The sequence below is a fragment of the Hylobates moloch genome, unplaced genomic scaffold (assembly GCF_009828535.3).
Source record: "Hylobates moloch isolate HMO894 unplaced genomic scaffold, HMol_V3 SCAFFOLD_5, whole genome shotgun sequence".
In the NCBI taxonomy this organism is placed as follows: domain Eukaryota; kingdom Metazoa; phylum Chordata; class Mammalia; order Primates; family Hylobatidae; genus Hylobates; species Hylobates moloch.
The window spans coordinates 58,807,750-58,829,413 of NW_026652280.1; the positions used below are offsets into that span (position 1 = coordinate 58,807,750).

General features: G+C 36.7%; 1 protein-coding gene across 2 annotated transcripts in view; it reads left to right on the top strand.

The window, feature by feature from the left end:
- Nucleotides 1-21,664, top strand: part of USP14 (ubiquitin specific peptidase 14) — a 54,288-nt gene that overhangs the window by 14,708 nt on the left and 17,916 nt on the right. For both annotated transcript variants that reach the window (XM_032152678.2, XM_058438569.1), the window contains exons 4-6: nucleotides 5,839-5,943; nucleotides 7,152-7,255; nucleotides 20,306-20,364. In XM_032152678.2, the coding sequence (XP_032008569.1) occupies nucleotides 5,839-5,943; nucleotides 7,152-7,255; nucleotides 20,306-20,364 (268 nt within the window). The remainder of the gene's footprint in view (nucleotides 1-5,838; nucleotides 5,944-7,151; nucleotides 7,256-20,305; nucleotides 20,365-21,664) is intronic.

The window sequence follows — 21,664 nt, forward strand, 5'->3', positions numbered from 1 at the left end:
ATTGTCTGGTTTTTTTTTTTTTTTGAGACAGAGTCTCACTCTGTTGCCCAGGCTGGAGTGCAGTGGGAGGATCTCGGCTCACTGCAAGCTCCACCTCCTGCTCCTGGTTCACGCCATTCTCCTGCCTCAGCCTCCCGAGTAGCTGGGACTGCAGGTGCCCGCCACCACACCCAGCCAATTTTTTTGTATTTTTTTTAGTAGAGACAGGGTTTCACCATGTTAGCCAGGATGGTCTCGATCTCCTGACCTCGTGATCAGCCCGCCTCGGCCTCCCAAAGTGCTGGGATTACAGGCGTGAGCCACCATGCCCAGCCTATATTGTCTGTTTTTTTTTTCTGAGACGGAGTTTTGTTCTTGTTGCCCAGGCTGGAGTGCAATGGCGCGATCTCGGCCCACCGCAACCTCCCTCTCCCAGGTTCAAGCAATTCTTCTGCCTCAGACTCCCGAGTAGCTGGGATTACAGGCATGCACCACCACACCCAGCTAATTGTTTGTATTTTTTTTAGTATGTTGTTGGTCAGACTGGTCTCCATGTCGGTCAGGCTGGTCTTGAACTCCCAACCTCAGGCGATCCGCCCGCCTCGGCCTCCCAAAGTGCTGGGATTACAGGTGTGAGCCACCGCACCTGGTCTATTGTCTGTTTTAGTAAATTCTTGTGTTTGCTGTTAAGCAATGGTTGAGGTTATTTTTTTCACATGAATATTTAGTGTAGTGAGCAACATTTGTTGAAAAGACTATTCTTTTCCATTCTTCCTCAGTGCCTTTGTTGAAAATCAGTTGACCATAAACATATGGGTTTATTTCTGGATTCTGTTTTCTTCCATTGATTTTTATATGTACCTTTTTACCAGTACCCATCCCCTGCTGTTTTGATTCTTCAGGCCTTGAAATCAGGTCGTCTAAGCCTTCCAGTTGTTTTTCTTTTTTAAAGTTGTGTTGGCTATTTTGGGAACTTTGTACATCTATTGCACATTTTTAGATTCTGCTTGTCATTTTCTCCATACGAGCCTGCTGGGATTTTGATTGGAATTGCACTGAATCTGTAAGTCTGGGACATCTCAATATTGAGTCTTCTAATTCACAAACATGGTAAACCTTTCCTTTATTTAAATGTTCAGTGTTGGGACTTACACATATTTTGTTGCACATATTGTTAAGTATTTCACTTTTTTTTTTTTTTTTGAGACAGTCTTGCTCTGATGCCCAGGCTGGAGTGCAGTGGCGTGATCTCAGCTCACTGCAGACTCCACCTCCTGGGTTCAAGTGATTCTCCTTCCTCAGCCTCCTGAGTAACTGGGATTATAGGCACTTGCCACCATGCCTGACTGATTTTTGTATTTTTAGTAGAGACAGGGTGTCACCATGTTGGCCAGGCTGGTCTCAAACTCCTAACTTAAAGTGATCCGCCCGCCTCGGCCTCCCCAAGTGCTGGGATTATAGGCGTGAGCCACTGCACCTGGCTTGTTTCATGGTTTTTAATGTTATTGTAAGTGGTACTTTTCTTTTCTTTTTTTTTTTTTTTTTTTTTTAAAGACGAGGTCTTGCTTTGTCGGCTGGAGTGCAGTGGCACAATCATAGCTCACTGCAGCCTTGAATTCTTGGGCTCAAGGGGTTCTCCCACCTCACCCTCCTGAGTAGTTGGGACTACAGGCTTGCGCCATTGTGCTTGGCTAATTTTTTGTTTTTGTTTTTGAGACAGAGTCTTGCTCTGTTGCCTAGGCTGGAGTGCAGTGACGTGATCATGGCTCACTGTAGTCTCTGCCTCCCAGGTTCAATTGGTTCTCGTGCCTCAGCCTCCCGAGTAGCTAGGTCTACAGGAATGTGCCACCATGCTGAACTAATTTTTGTGTTTTTAGTAGAGATGGGGTTTTGCCATGTTGGCCAGGCTGTTCTCAAACTGGCCTCAAGCAATCCTCCTACCTTGGCCTCTCAAAGTGCTGGGATTACAGGCGTGAGCCATTGCACCCAGCTGTGGTGTTTTTGAAATGTCATTTTCCAATTGCTTGCTAGTATATAAAAATAAAGTTAATTTTTATAATTGACTTTGTATCCTGTGACTTTATTTCATATATTATTAGGATATTGTAGGTATACATGTCATCTGCAAATAAGGACAGTTTTATTTCTTCGTTTTTAATCTTTGTGCATTTTGTTTCTCTTTTTTTCTTTATTGCAATGCTTAAGACTTTAAACAATGCTGAGTAGAAGTGGTCGATAGTGGACATCATTGCCTTTTTCCTGACCTTAGGGGAAAAGACTCCAGTCCTGGCTGGAGGTAGTTTATAGATGTTCATCATCAGGTTCAGGAACTCTGTTTCTAGCTTGCTGAGAGGTTTTGTCATGAATGGAAGTTGAATTTTGTCATTTCGTTAAATGCCTTTTCTATATCATTTCTTCCTCTCATTTTATCCATTAAACTACACCGACTTTTGAGTATTGAACAGAACTTATATTGTTGGGATAAACCCCACTTGGACATTATATATTGCTAGATTCTATTTGCTTGTCTTTTGTTAAGGTTTTTTGTGTCTCTTTTCATAAGAGATAATGGTTTGTAGTTTTCTTGTATTCTTTTTTATCTGGTTTTGCTATCAGTGTAATGTTGGTCTTATACAATAAGTTAGGAAGCATCCCCTCTTTTCTGAGTTTGTATTAATATTTTTTCTTTCTTTTTTATTTCTGCTCCCACTCCACTGGGATATTTTTTCTTTAAATGTTGCCTAGTTCACTAGACTTCATCTGGGTTTGGAGTTTTCTTTGTAGGAAGACTTTAAATTAAGAATTTAGTGTCTTTAATAAATGTAGGACTATTTAGATAGTATGTTTTCTTTCATATCAGTTTGATAATCAGTATTTCTTAAGGAATTGGTTCATTTAATTTAAGTTGTTGAATTGATTGTCATATTCTACTGTTATTATCCTTTAATTCTAGAATGTGTAGTGCTGTTTTTTCGTTTTCCTCTCTAGTATTGGCAAATTATGATTTGGCTGTTTCCTTTATCATCAAGCCAGAGTTTTATCAGTTTCATTGATTGTGGCCCCCCCCCCAGAAAAAAACATTTGGCCTGTTCATTTATTACTTCGTTAATTTTTTCTCTTTGCTTTCTTTCTACTTCGGTTTTAATGTTTTAAAAATTTTGAAAATTTTTATATAATCATATTTTGTTGAATGAAGTGCTGAAACCCAGGCAAATGGTGGTGACTTTTTTTGGTTTGTTTTAGAGATGGGGACTTGCTATGTTGCTCAGGCTGTCCTTGAGCTCCTAGGCTCAAGCAGTACTCCCACCTTAGCCTTCCGACTACCTTAGACTACAGGTGTGCACCACCACACATGGCTTGGTTTTAATTTTTTCTTTTTCTAGCTTAAGGTAGAAGCTTACCTAGTTCATTAATTTTAAGCCTTTTTTTTAAATCTCTTTTGCTCATTTTTGTAGTATGTATTTGCTTTTTCTTATAGATTTGCTTTTTTGAGTGCTTAGTATATATGGTATAGTTTTGCCCCTAGTTTATTGTTTTCAAATGTTTTATAGACATTTTTAAGATTTGTGTAGCTAGTTACATCAGTCTTTTTAATAGTTGTCAATTTTAGAAAATCTTCCAACAATGCATGAGTTTTTTGATTCACTTGCCTTCTTTTATGAATATTAATTTTTTTACATTTAAATCTTTACCTTTAATTCATTATGGTTGTGGTATGGTATGAAGTAGAGAGAGCTGATAGTATGTTTTTTTCTAACGTACACAGTTTTTCTCAATATTTTTCATTATATAATCCCTTTTCCTAATAATTTTTAAGGGCATTGTTTTAGTCTCTTTATTTTTCAGAAATTTCTTAGCTATTATCATGAGTATAAATTTGCTGCATGAATGAATCATTTTGCAAGGTTTTGTAAAGGAATTTCATTAAATTTGTATAACTATAATTGCATCTTTATAGTAATTTTTCACGTTCAGAACTTGTCATGTCTTTCAGTTTATTTAGGTGCTTTTTTTTTAATATCCTTAAGTAAAGCTTTATTCTCTCATTAAAGTATTACATTTTTCTTGTTATGCTTATTCTTAGATATATGTTGGCATTTCTTCTATTGTGTTTTCCAACTGGTTATTGCTAGTATATTCTTTAAATAGTTGGCTCTTGAGACAGTTGTCTTTGGAAAAAGATTCTTGGCCTGGTAGGGTGGCTTATACCTGCAGTCCCAGCACTTTGGGAGGCTGAGATGGGGGGATCACTCGAGGCCAGAAGTTTGAGGCTACAGTGACCTATAATTGTGCCACTGCACTCTTGCCTGGGTGACAGAGTGAGTCTCTGTCTCTAAAAAAAAAAAAAAAAAATTCTGTAGTGATGGCTTAGTACTGCTTTACTGCTTTGCAATGATCTTATAAAATGTCTATGTAGAAATAAAAAGTGATAGAATAAAGGTCATTACATTTAATTGTAGGTATTCTTAACTGAATTTGTTGGCCTTACTAATTTCCTAATTTTAATCATCATCTGGATATTTTTAGTCTTCTGGCTATCATTTTTCCTTCCTTGTTCTTTTTTTTTTTTTTTTTTTTGTTTAATCTCCACTTCTGGTCCTACCTTTTTCTTTGTCTCATGTGTTCATGCCTTCCAATTAAGATATTGAGTAAGAGAGTAAGATGTTGTTCATATTTTAAGATTATGAGCTTTACAATGACAGTGTCTTCCTTGTCCTTCTGTTGACTGTATAGAGTGTTTGCATATGTATTAAATAAAACTATTTACTTAGATTAATGTGTAGAATTATATAATTGGATATTTTGAACAAATTTACTCTGTATTTGGTTTGATATTTTTTAGTAATGGAGAATTTAATGCTCTAAAAATATTTGTATTTAAATGTAAACAACCACTACAGTTACACAATAGACATTCACAGAAAGAATTTTATTAGTGTTTGTTTGTTTGTTTTATTTTTTGAGACAGGGTCTCACTCTGTCGCCCAGGCTGGAATGCGAGGGGTGTGATCACAACTCACCGCAGCCTCAACGTCCTAGGCTCCAGTGATCCTCCCACTTTAGCCCCTAAGTAGCTGGGACTACAGGCATGCACCCCTATGCCCAACTAATATTGGTATTTTTTGTAGAGATGGGATTTCGCCATGTTGGCCAGGCTAGTCTTGAACTGGACTCCAACCATCCACCAGCCTTGGCCTCCCAAAGTGCTAAGATTTACAGGCATGAGCCACCATGCCTGGTCTGAATTTTATTAGTTGTTAGTTTGTTGTGGAGAGAGATGATGCCACTAAATGTTAATGATCATTTGAGGAATTCCCTCTGCTTCAATATTGTAAACACTATTAGGTGTTTTTATAGCAACATTTATTTTTTCCTTCAGCTTTATTTGGGTACAGTTTATATAGAGTAAAATTCACTTTTGTTTGATGTACAGTTTGATGACTTTGGGCAATTCTATATTGTCATGTAACCACTACCACAATCACGATTTAGAAGTTTCATCACTAAAAAGTTTCTTTGTACACCTTTGCCTTGGCCTCAAACAGCCACCCCAGTGTTTTTTACTTGTTTTAAACAATGCAGTAATTTTTTAGTAGTGTATTTACAGATTTTTGCAGCCTTCACCACAATCTAATTTTAGAACATTTCCACTACCCCAAAAAGAATCTTGTACCATTTAAAGTCACTCCCTCTTCCCATCTCCAGTCCTAGGCGGCAACTAATCTACTTTCTGTAGATTTACTTTTTTTGGCAAATAGAATTATATAATATGTGTTCTTTTGTGCCTGGCTTCTTTTGTTTGACATAAACATTACCAGCTTTTAAGGATTTTCATGAAATTACTTTTTTTAAAAACAGGGAATGACTCTACTAATGATGGGGTCAGCAGATGCTCTTCCAGAAGAACCCTCAGCCAAAACTGTCTTCGTAGAAGACATGACAGAAGAACAGTTAGCATCTGCTGTAAGACACACCAGATTTTATATGTTTGATCACTACTTTTTGAAGGACCATTATTAAGGTGTCTTTCAGAAAGTAGCATCTAAATGTCTTGAAAACTTAATCATTAATACCAAGATAGATATTTTTAGCAGTAAATAAGAGTTTTATTATTTTTGATTAGCTTAAGGGAGTCCTTCTGTAGTTAAATAATGCACAGCTAGGGTTTTTTTTTTTTTTTTTGTATTGTACACCTTACTACTGGTTTTCAGACTTCCAAGTGAATTTACTTAGGCTTAACTTATGTATATTTAGCTAATATCTGTAATAAATATGTTTCTGGCAGATAGTACTATGTAAGTGTTTACTATTATTATTTTATGAGAAAACAGGGTCAAAGAGTAGTTTAAATGCTGGGATATTTAAATTTTTTAAATCCTTCATGTGGAAAATACATACATTTTATCCTGAGTTTAAATGCAAAATCAGTTTAGAAACTGGCCAACACATGTCAATTTTTTTTTTTTTAACACCTAGCATTTATTTAGTGGCATTCATTCATTTTCATGGGTTTTTCTTTGTTTTTTGTTTTTGCTTTTTTTTTTTTTCCTTGAGATGGGTCTTGCTCTGTCACCCCGGCTGGAGTGCAGTGGTGTGATCATAGCTCACTGTAACCTCAACTTCCTGGGTTCAAGTGATCCTCCCACCTCAGGCTCCTGAGTAGCAAAAATTGTAGGCGTGCACCATCATGCCCAGCAAATTAAAAAAAAAAAAAATTTTTTTTTTGTAGAGATGGGGTCTTGCTGTGTTGCCTAGGCTGATCTTGAACTTCTGACCTCAAGCAATCCTTCTACCTCAGCCTTTCAAAGTGCTGGGATTACAGGCGTGAGCCACTGTGCCCAATCTGTTATTTTGCTTTTTGTTTTGAAGTGTTTCTATGCATATTTTGCCTATTCTCTTCTCTTGATAAACCTGCAAAAAAGGCAAGACTAGTGTGATTATTCTCTTATTATTTTTAAGAAGGAAACTAAAACATAATATGATGGCCAGCATGATCCAAGTCAACATTTTTTTGGGGGGAAATTGTTTCTTTAGAGTGAAGGCAGAATATAAATTGGTAGAAGCTAGTAAATGGTACTTGATTCAAAATGAGAATTTTAGTGATTCATATATGCCATGTCATTTTGTAAAAATGGTTTAATGATTTAATCCTTTTTTTTTTTTTTAACTAGATGGAGTTACCATGTGGATTGACAAACCTTGGTAACACTTGTTACATGAATGCCACAGTTCAGTGTATTCGTTCTGTGCCTGAACTCAAAGATGCCCTTAAAAGGTAAGACTGCAGTCTTTTTTGGGTAAGGGATGTTCACATTTGGATGAGTAGTATTGTTTTGTTTTGCTTTCTTTAGCATCTTAATTGAGATATAATTAATTTATTATACAATTCACCATTTTAAAGTGTTTGATTTTTATAGTATTTACAAGTTTGTGCAACCATCACCACAATTGATTTTAGGACATTTTCTGCCCCCTCCAAAAGAAGTGTCATACTCACTGGCAGTCACTCCTTAAACCCTTTCACCCACCTCTAGCCCTAGCCAACCATTAATCTACTTTCTGTCATAGATTTGCTCATTCTGGGCATTTCATATAAATTTAATCATATAATATGTGGTCTTTTTGTGACTGACTTCTTTCATTTAGCATGTTTCCATGGTTCATTCATGTTACAGCATATATAATACCTCATTCGTATTTTATGGCTGAATAATATTTCATTTTATGGATATATCACATTTTATTTATCCATTCATTTTGTTGATGGAAATTTGAATTGTTTCTCCTTTTTGGCTGTTATGAGTAATGCTGCTGTGAACGTTCATGTTTTTTTGTGTAGATGAACGTTTTCATATAGTAACTCTTATGTTTAATGTTTTGAGGAACTGCCACAATGATTTTCCAAAGTGATGGTACCATTTTACATTCTCACCAGCAATGTGAGAAAATTGCCAATATTGTCTGTCTTTGATTAAGTCATCTAGCGGTATGAAGTGTGGTATCTCATTGTGGTTGTCATGCACATTGTTTTTAGTGGCTAATGATGTTGGGCATCTTTACATGTGCTTATTGGCCGTTTGTGTATCTTCTTTGGAGAAATGTCTATTTAAATCTTTTGCCTGTGTTTTAATTGGGTTATTTGTCTTTTCAAAAATTCAATTGTGTTTTTATGTATATACAAGTTCCTTACCCAATGGATAATATGCAAATCTTTTCTTCTATACTATAAGCTGTCATTTTACTTTCTTTTTTAAAAATTTATTTTTTTCCTAAGTCTGTTGTATGCAGTGTCCTTTTACTTTTCTTGATGGTATGTTTGTAATGCAAATGTTTTTTAATTTTGATGTAGTTTAATCTTAATTTTTTCTTTTGTCACATATGCTTTTGGTTTCCTATGTAAGAAGCCATTGTCTAATTCTAGGTTACAAAGACTTACTTCGTTGTTGTTTTTCAAGAGTTAATATACTTTTAGTTCTTCTATTGAGGCCTGTGGTTAATTTTTATGTATGGTGGGAGGGAGGGAGGTATTTGCCTATTATTTTGCATGTGTATATCGAGTTCTTCCAGCATCATTTGTTGAAGGCTATTGTTTCCCCACTAAATTGTCTTAGCACCTTTTTTGAAAGTCAGTTGACCTTAATGTATAGGTTCATTTCTGGACCCTGGATTCTTTTCCATTTATATGTACTGGTTTCAAAAAAGAAAGAACATTTTGTTTTTATACCATCATATGAAAGGAAAAGAGTGAAGAATTAATTACAAATGTTTTGAGAACCTGTGAAATGGTCTACAAATTAGGGCCCTTTCTTCCAGTGAGTATAAATGTAACTTAAAAAATATGTAACTTAATTCTGACTAAATTTATACAACTGTCTTGATACATAAATTGTCAGTTCTTTATGATAGAATTCTGAACTACAATTTGGTTTCTAGACAGCTTTATGAATATTGATTTTTGTTTTTTCCCCTCAGTCTATTGTGAAGTGTTGTGATAGAACTGAGCAGAAGAGAAGGGAGAGAAGGACTGTGCAAAAATCTGAAAGAGTGACTTTAAAGGTTTTCTACATTTCTCTGAAGTGAATAGTTGTCAGGTATTTATGAGAAATTGCATAGATTGCAGCTGACGTATTATCAGTGAACAAGACACAGTATCTGTTTTCAAGGCACCTACAGTCTAATAGAGAAAGACTATCAAGTGAACAGGTACTGTTTCAGAACTGCTTTGACGGGAAATGTAGGCTGCTATGAGAACATCTAAGGGAGTTCATCAGGGGTATCTGAGGATGGTTTGGGAAGACTTCTTAGAGTAACTGGTATTTAAACAGTTAGGTATTATCCCAGCCTGGATGAGAGGTTAGGGAAGTGTGAGAGTGGACTGGAGGAAAAAGTTTTTAAGCAAGAGTCTGGAGGCAGGAGACTGCAACATACTCAGTGCAACTGCCTGGAGAAGGATGGATGTAGAAACGGTGATAGATGGGAGATTAGCAGGGGCCAGCCAGAAATCTTGAAGTCATTTTTAAGAAGTGTGGACTTTGTGTTGTGGGCGAAGAGAAACCATTGGAAGATTTTAAGCAGAGTACTGACATTCAAATTATCCTCTGAATTCTAGGTAGCTAAGATTATTATTTTATTCTTTAATAGTTTTTATTTTAGTTTTGCTTAAAAAATTGCTGGTGAATCTTACTGTGTCGTTTATATATATCCCAAAATATTGCTTTATTTTACCCTTTCCTCTTATCCTTGGATGATAATATTGCTTGGAGCAAGAGTCTAGGTCAAAGCCATTTTTCCTCAGTGATTGGTAGTTATTTCTCCACTATTTTTGTGTGTCCATGCTTACTGATGAGAGGTCTGATATCAGTTTTGATTTTTATTCTTTTCTGTTAATAGCTTTTAGGATTTTCTCTTTTTTATTTTCTTTCCTCCAGTTTTCCAAGAATGTGAGACTGTGGATTTTATTTATCTTATAAAAGTACTCAGTGAGAGGCCGGGCATGGTGGCTCACGCCTGTAATCCCAGCACTTTGGGAGGCCAAGGTGGGCAGATCACGAGGTCAGGAGATCGCGACCATCCTGGCTAACACGGTGAAACCCCGTCTCTACTAAAAAAATACAAAATAAAATCAGCTGGGCATGGTGGCAGGTACCTGTAGTCCCAGCTACTTGGGAGGCTGAGGCAAGAGAACGGCATGAACCCAGGAAGCGGAGCTTGCAGTGAGCGGAGATGGAGCCACTGCACTCCAGCCTGGGCGACCGAGCGAGACTCTGTCTCAAAAAAAAAAAAAAGTACTCAGTGAGCACTTTTAGTCTGAGGACTCTTGTCGCAAACTCTAGAACATTTCTTGGTCATTATTTCTTTAGATACTGCTTCTCCTCTACCTGGTTTCTTATACATATTAAAATTTCTAGATCTGTTTTTTAGTCTTCTAACTTTCCTCCGTGTTTTAAATTTTTATAATTTTTATGTGATGTGCTCTAGGAAAATGCCTCAGTTCTGTCTTACATTTTACTGATTCATACGTCTACTTTGTTTCACTGCTTATTTATCATGACCTTCTGTTCTTTTTTATAACTCCTTATTCTTAATTTTTGGATCTAAATCCTGCTTTTATTTTTCTGAGGCTCTGAAGTATTTTTATTTAAAGCTTTTTTTTTTCTTTGTTTGGCCTTTTAACTCTGTTCTTTTTGGTTGTAAGGGTTGTTCTTCCCTCATTTGTTTAAAGGTTGTGTGCTTATATCATGCAACCATATTCTCTTCCTTATGTCCCAGTTGCAAATTATCTGAATAGGTAGTTTGCTGGGGTAGCTTTCTGGCTAGCACCCTTGGGAGTGGCTGATGGAGATAGCCTTGGCTCACTTCCAAGATTTCCTCTTCACTGTTTTCTTCTTGGATGCCTTTTAGCCTCTGTTCCTGGGAGAGTGCTCTTTTATGTTTTGGAAAGAGTTCTGTGTAAGCAGGGGAGATTCCATCCTATGTGGTTCTATTTTCCTGAAACCAAAAGAAGTATTTTTTGTTTTTCCTTTTTTTAAAAAAAATAAAAAGTGAAAGTTACTTTTTTTGCTTTTTGGTTTTCATTTTTAGTATTTTTTCTTTTTTTTGTACAGCAGCCTCTGATGCCAAACAAAAGAAGTAGTTTTTGAATTCTAAATTTTCTCAAGAAGAGTGCACTTACTAACATAATTGATACAAGATGTCATGGATGGTGGTATGTCTTTGGAAAAATGGCACTAACTGATACAACAAGAATGAAAGAACAGAAAAACATTCCATGAGAGGTGTTTTACAGCTGGAGATGAGGAAGATCATCCTCACAAATACTTAGCAGAACTTGTCTTTAGTAGGTTCTTTAGAGAGGGAGGTATGGGTCCTGAGTGTGATGGCTCACGCCTGTAATCCCAGTACTTTGGGAGGCCAAGGCAGGTATCTCACTTGAGCTTAGGAATTTGAGACTAGCCTCAGCAACATGGCAAAACCCCACCTCTACAAAACAAACAAACAAAAAACCAAAAATCAGCCGGGCATGGTGGTGTGTGCCTGTAGTCCCAGCTACTCAGAGGCTGAGGTGGGAGATTGCACGAGCCTGGGAGGTCAAGCCTGCAGTGAGCCATCAGCGTGCCACTGCACTCCAGACTGGGTAATAGAGTGAGGCCCTGTCTCAAAAAATAAAATAAAATATAATATAATGATGGAGGGTAGAAGGAAAGTGTGTTCAAGAGAAATAGACTGGATTAGCTTAAGAGGCAGTAAGGACCAAGAACTGTAGCCGCGGGTAAAAATAAGGTTTGAAATGGCTTGCTTAATGCCACCCAATAGTGGAATCTCATCATACTCCTGGAGTTAGATTCTCAATTTAGAACCTAGAATGAAAACTATATGTTATAAAAAATCATCCTAAAATTCTATAAATTACTTCTCAAAAGACAGTATCACCTGGCCGTATCTGTTGTATTGGAGACTATCAAGCCCCAGCTCTCAATATACACAGCGTTAACAGTTACTAGATTGCTGATTTTCTTTCATTTTTTTTCTTATTTTTCATTTATTTATTTTTGAGACAGTCTCACTTCCTCACCCAGGCTGCAGTGCAGTGGTGCGATCTCAGCTCACTGCAGCCTCTGCCTCCCGGGCTTGAGTGATTCTTCTGTCTCAGCCTCCCAAGCAGCTGGAATTACAGGTGTGTGCCACCATGCTTGACTAATTTTTGTAGTTTTAGTAGAGACGGGTTTTGCTATATTGTCCAGGCTGGTTTCAAAATCCTCACAAGTCATCTGCCTGCCTCAGCCTCCCAAAGTGCTGGGATTACAGGCGTGAGCCACTGTGCCCGGCTGAAAATATTTATCTGTAAACACTAGAGTCTCATTCAGTTCAGTGAGATGCTCATATTATGAGAGGCGTGCAAGAACTGAGACGCTCGGAGGGAACAGAAGAGCCCCATATCTCATCTCAAAACTGTCTAGGGGATATGTTCATTGAGTGGAATTGCGTGTGGGATTGCTTACACTACTTAAACTATTTTCTTTTTTTTTAGCTTGTTGAGGGCATATCTTCATTTAAAATTTAAAAAATTTTTAAATTATTTTTTATTTTTTGAGACAGGCCCTCGCTCTGTTGCCCAGGCTCTGGAGTGGCACGATCACAGATCACTGCAGCCTTGACCTCTTGGGCTCAAGGATCCTCCTGACTTGGCTTCCCGAGTAGCTGGGACCTCAGGCATGCACCACTATGCCCAGCTGATTTTTTTTTTTTTTTTTTTAAGTAGAGACAAGAGATGGCTATGTTGCTCAGGCTGGTTTCAAACTCCTGGCCTCAATCAATCCTCCCAGCTCAGTCTGCCAAAATACTGGGATTACAGGTGTGAGCCACCACATCTGGCACACATATCTTCATTCTAAGTAATTGATTTCAACTTGTTCTTGACAAAAAAAATTTAAATAGAAAAGTCTACATATTTGATATTCACTTTTTCTCAGCCATCTTCTCAGCCCTTATGTCAGGATATGATGAAAATGCATCATACATTTAATTCATAGAGATTGAAGATGTGCCCTGGGTTGGATGTGAGGGCTCATGCCTGTGATCCCAGTGCTTTGGGAGGCTGAATCTATAGCTTGAGGCCAGAAGTTTAAGACCAGCCTGGGCAACATAGTGAGACCCGCATCTCTACAGTAAAAAAGAAATAAGTGTGGTGGTGTGCACCTGTAGTTCCAGCGACTCGTGAGGCTGAGCTGGGAGGAATGCTTGAGCCCAGGAGTTTGCAAACTGCAGTGAGCTGTGATGATGCCACTGCACTGCAGCCTGGGCAATGCAATGAGACCCTGTCTCTTAAAAAAAGAAAGAGATGGGCCGGGAGCAGTGGCTCATGCTTATAATCCCAGCACTTTGGGAGGCTGAGGTGGGCAGATCACCGAAGGTCAGGAGTTCAAGATCAGCTTGGCTAACATGGTGAAACCCCGTCTCTATTAAAAATACAAAAATTAGCCAGGTTTGGTGGCGGGCACCTATAATCCCAGCTACTCGGGAGGCTGAGGCAGGAGGGTCGCTTGAACCCGGGAGCGGAGGCTGCAGCGAGCCGAGATTGCACCACTGCACTCCAGCCTGGGCGACAGAGTGAGACTGTGTCTCAAAAAAAAAAGAGAAAGGGATGAAGATTTGTGTTATATTTGGGTTTTTTCTTTAAACATACGTGTAGCAATGTATGTGTTTTTTATAACCAATTCGAACAGTCTTTTTTTTTTTTTTTTTTTTTGAGACAGAGTCTCGCTTTGTCGCCCAGGCTGGAGTACAGTGGCGCAATCTCGGCTCACTGCAAGCTCCGCCTCCTGGGTTCACGCCATTCTCCTGCCTCAGCCTCTCCGAGCAGCTGGGACTACAGGCGCCCGCCACCACGCCCGGCTAATTTTTTTGTATTTTTAGTAGAGATGGGGTTTCACCGTGGTCTCGATCTCCTGACCTTGTGGTCCGCCCGCCTCAGCCTCCCAAAGTGCTGGGATTACAAGCGTGAGCCACCGCGCCCGGCCTCGAACAGTCTTAAATTTGTGGTCATGTCTTTGTTTTTATGCTTACATATTAACAATTCTGCAGTACATCTTGATGCATAGGATTCTTTGGATCAATTTCTGGAAGTGGAATTGGTGGGTTAATAAATTAGAGTGGATAGTTTGACCTTTTAGATATTGGCAGTTGTTATCCCAAAAGGTAGAAAAATAATGAATGCTACATTCTGTACATATTCATCAATGTAAAATATTATAATGATAAATATTTTTTGATTACTGGTAAGATTGAACTACTTTTTACTCATGAGTTTATTGGTGACTTACATTTCTCTTATAAGGTAAAAATCTAGGTTTCTCTTTTGTTCTCCCATCACCATTTATTGTATATTGATACACATGGATCTTTTATCATATGTATTATTATTAAATATTTTTGAGACCTGTTCCTAGATTTTCGAATTGGGTTTATTTATTGAGGTCTGATTTTTGATATGTGTTTGTATTATGCCATTTTAACCATCTGGTGTATAGTAATGCATCCTTGTTACTTTCAGTATATTACTGGATAGTTTGATCCATATTTTACATCTCTTTGAACTTCATAGTCATGTTGTTCAATACGCCTTTCTCCCTCTAAATGGATATATAGTGGGAGTGTCAGCCTTTGGGATTTTGACCATAATGGCTTTAAGTTTGGGATAAATCGACATTTTTGCAATATTTAGCCTCCCCATCCAGGAAATATAGGCTGTCTCCCCATTGTTTCAGGTCTTATTTTACTTTCAGTAAGATGGATTTTTTTCACGTGTTTTATTTCCGACTGTTTTGAATTTTTGTGTTTTGTAATGTTAGATGAATTTTCCCTTGTTCATTTTGTTATTGGCCCTGCTAGCTGATGGGAAGAAATCAGGCATACTAATTTCAAATATCAGATTTCCATGGTTCCAAGATATACTTTCCCCTAATATTGAAATAGTCCTTATATTCTATGAAAATTTTAATGTGGTTTTTATTTACCTTGAAAACACATTTATTTACCCTGAAAGCACATTTTATTTATGATGGTATTTATGATTATGATTTATTTATGATATATTTATGAGGAAATAAGGCATATTTTCTATTAGTATTTGGATTTTCTAAATAGATTATCAAATCCATTACTCAGGTTAGTTTTGTCTGTTTCAGGTAGTTTACTTCATGTTTCTTTCGTGTTTCACTGGCTAGAACTTTTAACACAGTGTTAAATAGTAGATGGTTGTGGAATTCTCTCTTGTTTTTGATTTTAGTAAGACTCTTGTATTTTAGGGTTAAATATTGGTCTTGGGTTTTGTGGAAATACTCTTTTTTTCTTTTCTTCTCCTTGTCCTCCCCTCAGGTTTGGTGGAAATATTCTTAAGAATGTTAAGAAAGTATCCCTCCATTTGTTTACTGGAGATTTTTTAAAAATAAGAAATACATGTTAAAATCGTCAAATGTTGTTTGTTGACCTAGTTCTAAGATTTTTCTCACTGGATCTATTTGTGATACATTATGTTAATCGTTAGCCTAATAGTAGACTATATTCCTGATACATTCGTATTCTTTCAATATATAGCGCTGAATTTAATTTGCTGGAACATTTTAAAAGGATTTTTTGGGGTCATTTGTTAGTAAGACTGATTTATAGCATTCTGTCTCCCTCTGGCTTTTTTTCTTTGTGAGGGTTTGGTGTTAGAGTTATGCTAGCTCTATGTCCATCTTTTACTGGAACTTTTATTTTCTTTCATGTTTTTTATAGGACTGATCTGTTGTTGAAAGCCTTGCCCATGAAATTGTCTGCACTCAGCCTTTTTGGGGTATTTTATTTTATTTTATTTTGAGACAGAGTCTTGCTGTGTTGCCCAGGCTGGAGTGCAGTGGCATGATTTCGGCTCACTGCAACCTCCGCCTCCTGGGTTCAAGTGATTCTCCTGCCTCAGCCTCCCAAGTAGCTGGGATTACAGGCACCCGCCACTACTCCTAGCTAATTTTTTGTATTTTTAGTGGTTTAGAGACGTGGTTTCACCATGTTGGCCAGGATGGTCTCGAACTCCTGACCTCGGGTGATCCCCCGTCCTTGGCCTCCCAAAGGGCTGGGATTACAGGCCTGAGCCACCGTGCTTGGCCTTTGGGATGTTTTAAATGTACTTACTCTCTTCCAAAATCAGTTTTGGTAATTTATATTTTCCTACAAAATTGTCCTGTCTTTAAATTATTTCAGCTTGAGTTATTCTACTATTGGACCTGTATGGTTTTTTTTTTGTATTTTTGTTTCTTATTTGTTATATTTGTGTTTTCCTCCCTTGATTTTCTTGCTAGAGATTTGTATTTTAGTTTTCGAAGAATTGGGTATTGGATTTGTTCATTCAGTTTTTTGAGCTGTCTGTTTCATCCTACTTTTGTTTGTATTAATTTTTTCTTATTTCTGTTTACCTTAGGCTTGTTTTATTGTCTATTTTCTAACTTAAAGTTTCATATGTGGATTGTTTACTTACCCTTGTGTAGTAATGAAAGCATTTAGTTCTGAGATTTTGCTTGTTCTCTATTTGTTAGATGAGGCTGTTCAAATGTTAACAAAAACCACTAGAAAGTCTCTTATCTTTTCCTTTTAGCTCAGTTTTTTTGTTTTTGTTTTTGTTTTTGTTTTTGAGATGGAGTCTCACTCTGCCTCCAGGCTGGAGTGCAGTGGCACGATCTCAGCTCAGGAGCCTCTGCCTCCTGAGTTCAAGTGATTCTCCTGCCTCAGCCTCCCAAGTAGCTGGGACTACAGGTGCGTGTCACAACGCCCAGCTAGTTTTTGTATTTTTATTAGATACAGGGTTTCATCATGTTGGCCAGGATGGTCTCGATCTCTTGACCTCGTGATCCACCTGCCTCGGCCTCCCAAGTGCTGGGATTACAGGCATGAGCCACCGTGCCTGGCGCGTTTTTGATTATTGAATTATAACATGCGAAAGTATACAAATTATAAGTGTACAACTCAATGAATTGTCCCAGGGTGAACACATCCATATACCCAAAATAAAGGCAGAACCCTTCTAGCACTCTGAAAATCCCCTCACAGATCTTAATCACTACCACCGTTTATGTTTCCCAAATTGGAAATACTATCCTGACTTCTAATCTCATAGATCAGTTTTACCAATTTTGAAGTCTTTATGAACGGAAATGTACAAATTGGGCCCATTTGTCTGGCTGATGACTGGGTAATGGGTCTGGTTCATGATGTTTAGTGTATCCATGTTCTGTGTATTGTTGGTTCATTTATATTCATGCTGTATAGTATAGTATTCCATTGTGTCCTGTACTACCAATTTATTATCCATTCTTCTTTGATGAATGTTTGGTTTATGTTCAGTTTTTGGTGATTATGAAAAAATATACTCTGAATATTCTAGTACATTTTTGGGCACATGCATTTGTTTCTGTTGGGTATATATGAGTATGTATGTATATGCACAAAATATATATGAGTGAAACTGCTGGGTCATAAAAGGATGTATATATTCAGTTTTAGTATGTTTTGCCAACCAGTTTCAAAAACGGAGGTACCAATTCATATTTTCATTAGCATTATATGTGTTTTTCATTTGTTCCACACCCACCCCCAAGAGTTTAAGCCAAGTTATTTAGCCAGTGGATTTAGAAACACATATATGAAAGCATATGTTATAAAATGTACTTTATTTCACTATAGGTAAGGATTGTGGCCTACATAACTTTTGGTTTTTGGAAATTTGAGTTTGTCTTTTTGATCTGATGTATGATTGAATATTTCATAGGGACTAGAAAAGTCAAAATGTCCTCTCTTTGTAGGTGTCAAAGTATAATAGACATTAGGTTAATTTTATTATGTTCAGATTTTCTATATCATTACTTTTTATTTATTGACTTGACAGAGATAAGGAAAGATTCTCAGTACTTTTGACTGTAAAACCTCTCAGTATTTCTGTCAGTTTCTCTTTTTATTTTCTAAGTTTTTCTTTATAAACTTCAGTGTTAATGTTATTTGGCTTAATGGATGGTTTTACATTAATTAGGAATTACATTTTATTGCTCTAATATGGGAATTTTTTTGGATATTAAATTACATATGATCTTCCTTAGTTACAAAAAAGGTTGATAATTCATTAGTGTATCTTTGCCATAAATGTAGAAATAGTTACATATTCATGTTACCCTATAACAAGAAGTAAAATTCAGTAACAGCAGCAATTATATAGCTAATTACATACCCAAGTGATGTTCTGGGATATGTCTGCTATATTAGTACTTCATTTTAATTTCAAAAATGCCTTTTAAGAAGTTGCTAAAATGTCTTAACAGGGAAATGTAATGATTTTCAGGTTTTTAAAAATGAACACACATAATTCAGGCATTATTGTGAATTATTGTGTGTTGAAAAATTAAGAAAATTTGTTGCGTCACAGCAGTTTCCGAAAGATGCAAACAAATGAAAAAGGGAAAAACAAAATCCTTCAATTGAGTACAGTTTAACACAATACTCTCTGTGATTTCTTTCGTACTACTTAACATAAGCATAGAGGTTTTGCTTTTTAAATTGAGATATAATTCACATCTAGTGAAATGCATATATCTTAAGTGTTTGGTTTGATCAGTTTTGACAAATGCAAATTCTCTGTAATCCATTTGCCTAGCAAAGTATAGAACATTTCTATCATCTCAGAAAATTTCTTGTGCGTGCCTTTTCTCAGTTAATCCTTATCCTCTCCAGCCCCTTCCAGCAACTACTGATTTCATATTAGTTTGCACATTCTGAAACGTAAAATAAATGGAATCCTACAGGTCGTGCTTTTCTTTTGTTCTGGCTTGTTTCACTCAGTATCTAGCTTGGAGATCCATTCATATTATTATTGACTAGATCAGTAATTCTGATTGTTCCACAATCTTGCCAATATTGGGTGATACTAGTTTTTTTTTAATTTTGGTTTTAATCACTCTAATGGGTGTGTAGTATGTACGCATAGTTTAATCATAGTGCATATGCAGTCTCCCTCCCACTTAGTATTGTATGTCTTTTTGACTATAGCCATCCAAGAGGTATGAAGTGTTAATTTCGTTGTCAGTCATTGATTTTTGATATTATAAACAGGTTTCTTTTGTGTCATTTGCAGTTAGAGAGCTTTTACTCTAACCTTTTTTCCTAAAGTAGACTTACTTGTTGAAATGAATTTTTTAGTGAAAAAGTGTGATCGCTTATATCTACTTCATTTGACGGCTCATGTATCTTAGAATAACTTAGAATTTCAGCAGCTTCTCCAGCATCATATATGCAGCTAATAGTATTGATGCGATGAAAAATACTGTTCTTTACATTTTTGCTTCATAACCACAAGACAATTCTTAACAGTTCATTAACTGAATGATAATTTCTGAGCTTTTGTCATAAGACATTGTGTGAGTAATGACTGTGGTTTGAATAGTCATTTGAAAAGGAATTTGCATGGCCAGTTTTTTGTACTGTTGTAAATTAAGTGAGGATCATAAAGCTGAAAGTGAATTTAGAAATCATTCAATAGAAGCTCCTCAGTTTACAGATGAGCAAACTGACCTAAAACCTTAAGTGACCTATTTAATGATACACAGCAAACTAATGCTGAGTGTAGGTGTATGGTTTTTGATTGAGTGTTTTTGATCTAATGCTTATTTCTTCCAAGTTATTTCAGAGATTGTGTTATTTTATTTTCTTTGTAATTAATGAATAGTTTTGTTTCACAATACTCTCAGAAAATATTTGTTTAGCTGGGTACAGTGGCTCATGCCTGTAATCCCAGCACTTTGGGAGGCCGAGGTGGGTGGATCACCTGAGGTCAGGAGTTTGAGACCAGCCTGGCCAACATGGTGAAACCCTGTCTCTACTAGAAATACAAAAATTAGCTGGGCATGGTGGCGGACGCCTGTAATCCCAACTGCTTGGGAGGCTGAGGCAGGAGAAATTGCTTGAACCCAGGAGGTAGAGGTTGCAGTGAGTCGAGATCATGCCATTGTACTCCAACTTGGGCGACAAGAGCAAAACTCTGTCTCAGAAAATAAAAAATAAAATGTTTGTTTTATATGAGTTTGACAAAGGGAAAGAGCCTCAAGTAGGCTACATCTAAATTCCCTTTTCAGCATTCTTTTTTTCTCCATATAATGCAAGACCAGAAGAGAAGAAAAGGAAAGGTGGGAACAGCTCTGAGGAACTTGCAGTTGAGGGTGTCATAATAACTCCTTTTAACTGGTTTCTTCCCATTTGAGTGTTAGAATGAATTGAATTCTATTGTTTAATTCTGCTTTAATGTTCCTAGGTATGCAGGTGCCTTGAGAGCTTCAGGGGAAATGGCTTCAGCGCAGTATATTACTGCAGGTTTGTATACTAAATATACTACTTTTTGATAGGAGTAAGACATTTTATTTTTCGTTCACAATCCTTTGCAGTTTACAGAATGTCTTTTGTAAAACATCACCTCATTAAGCTTGGAGTGTACATTATACTTAAGTTAAACAACTTGGTACTTATTTTATCATCCAGATTATAAATCAGTGATGTCTGTCCTTTGTGAAAAATAATCTTTGGATTTTTTGGATTAAATTATAATTTTGGCTTCAGGTTTGATTTGTATAATATATCTTTGGGGTTGACTCTGGGGATAGCCAGCGACGGGTTTTATCACAATTGATGTATCATTATAAAAGAGGATCTTAGTGAGTATTGGTGTAAAGAAGTGATGTGTGTGAGGAGAAATAGTAATCTTAAAGGATAGAAATAACTGGTTTCTTCATTGCATAAGAGAATATACCCCTCACCTAATTTTGTACATTTTGATACTGTTAAATCTTTGGGTTAGGTCAATAGGGTTTTACAGCCATGCCTTTTTTTTTTTACTCTCTCTCTAACAGCTTTGTTGATATAGTGTACATATCATAAAGTCTGCCCATTTAAAGTGTATAATCATTGTTTTTTAGTTTATCCACAGAGTTGTGCAAATGTTACTAAAATGTTAATTTTAGAACATTATCATTCCAAAAAGCAACTTCATAACATCTAGCAGTCACCTCCTTTCCCATTTCTAGCCCTACCCGAACATTTATCTATGTGTTCTTTCTCTCTAGATTTGCCTACTCTGGACTTTTGCTCTAAATGGAATTAAATAATATGTAGTCTCTTGTGACTGGTGTCTTTCACTTAGTATAATGTTTTCAGAATTCATCCACATTGTGACATGTATCAGTGCTTCATTCTTTTTTATTGCTAAATAAGAGTGCCTTGTATGGACATGCCACATATCATTTATCCATTCATCATTGGTGGATATTTGGGTTGTTTCCACTTTTCGACTATTACAAATACTCCTGACATTCGTGTACAAGTCTTGGTGTGGACAAATGCTTTCATTTCTCTTTGGTAGGTATCTAGGAGTGGAATTAATTGCTGGGTCATATGGTTACTATATTTAACCTTGTGAGGAACTGCCAGAATTTTCCAAAGGAGTCGCACCATTTTACATTTCCCCCAGAAGGTTATGAGGGTTCTGATTTCTCCATGTCCTTACCAGCACTTAGTATTGTATGTCTTTTTGACTATAGCCATCCAAGAGGTATGAAGTGTTAATTTCGTTGTCAACCATTGATTTTTGATATTATAAACAGGTTTCTTTTGTGTCATT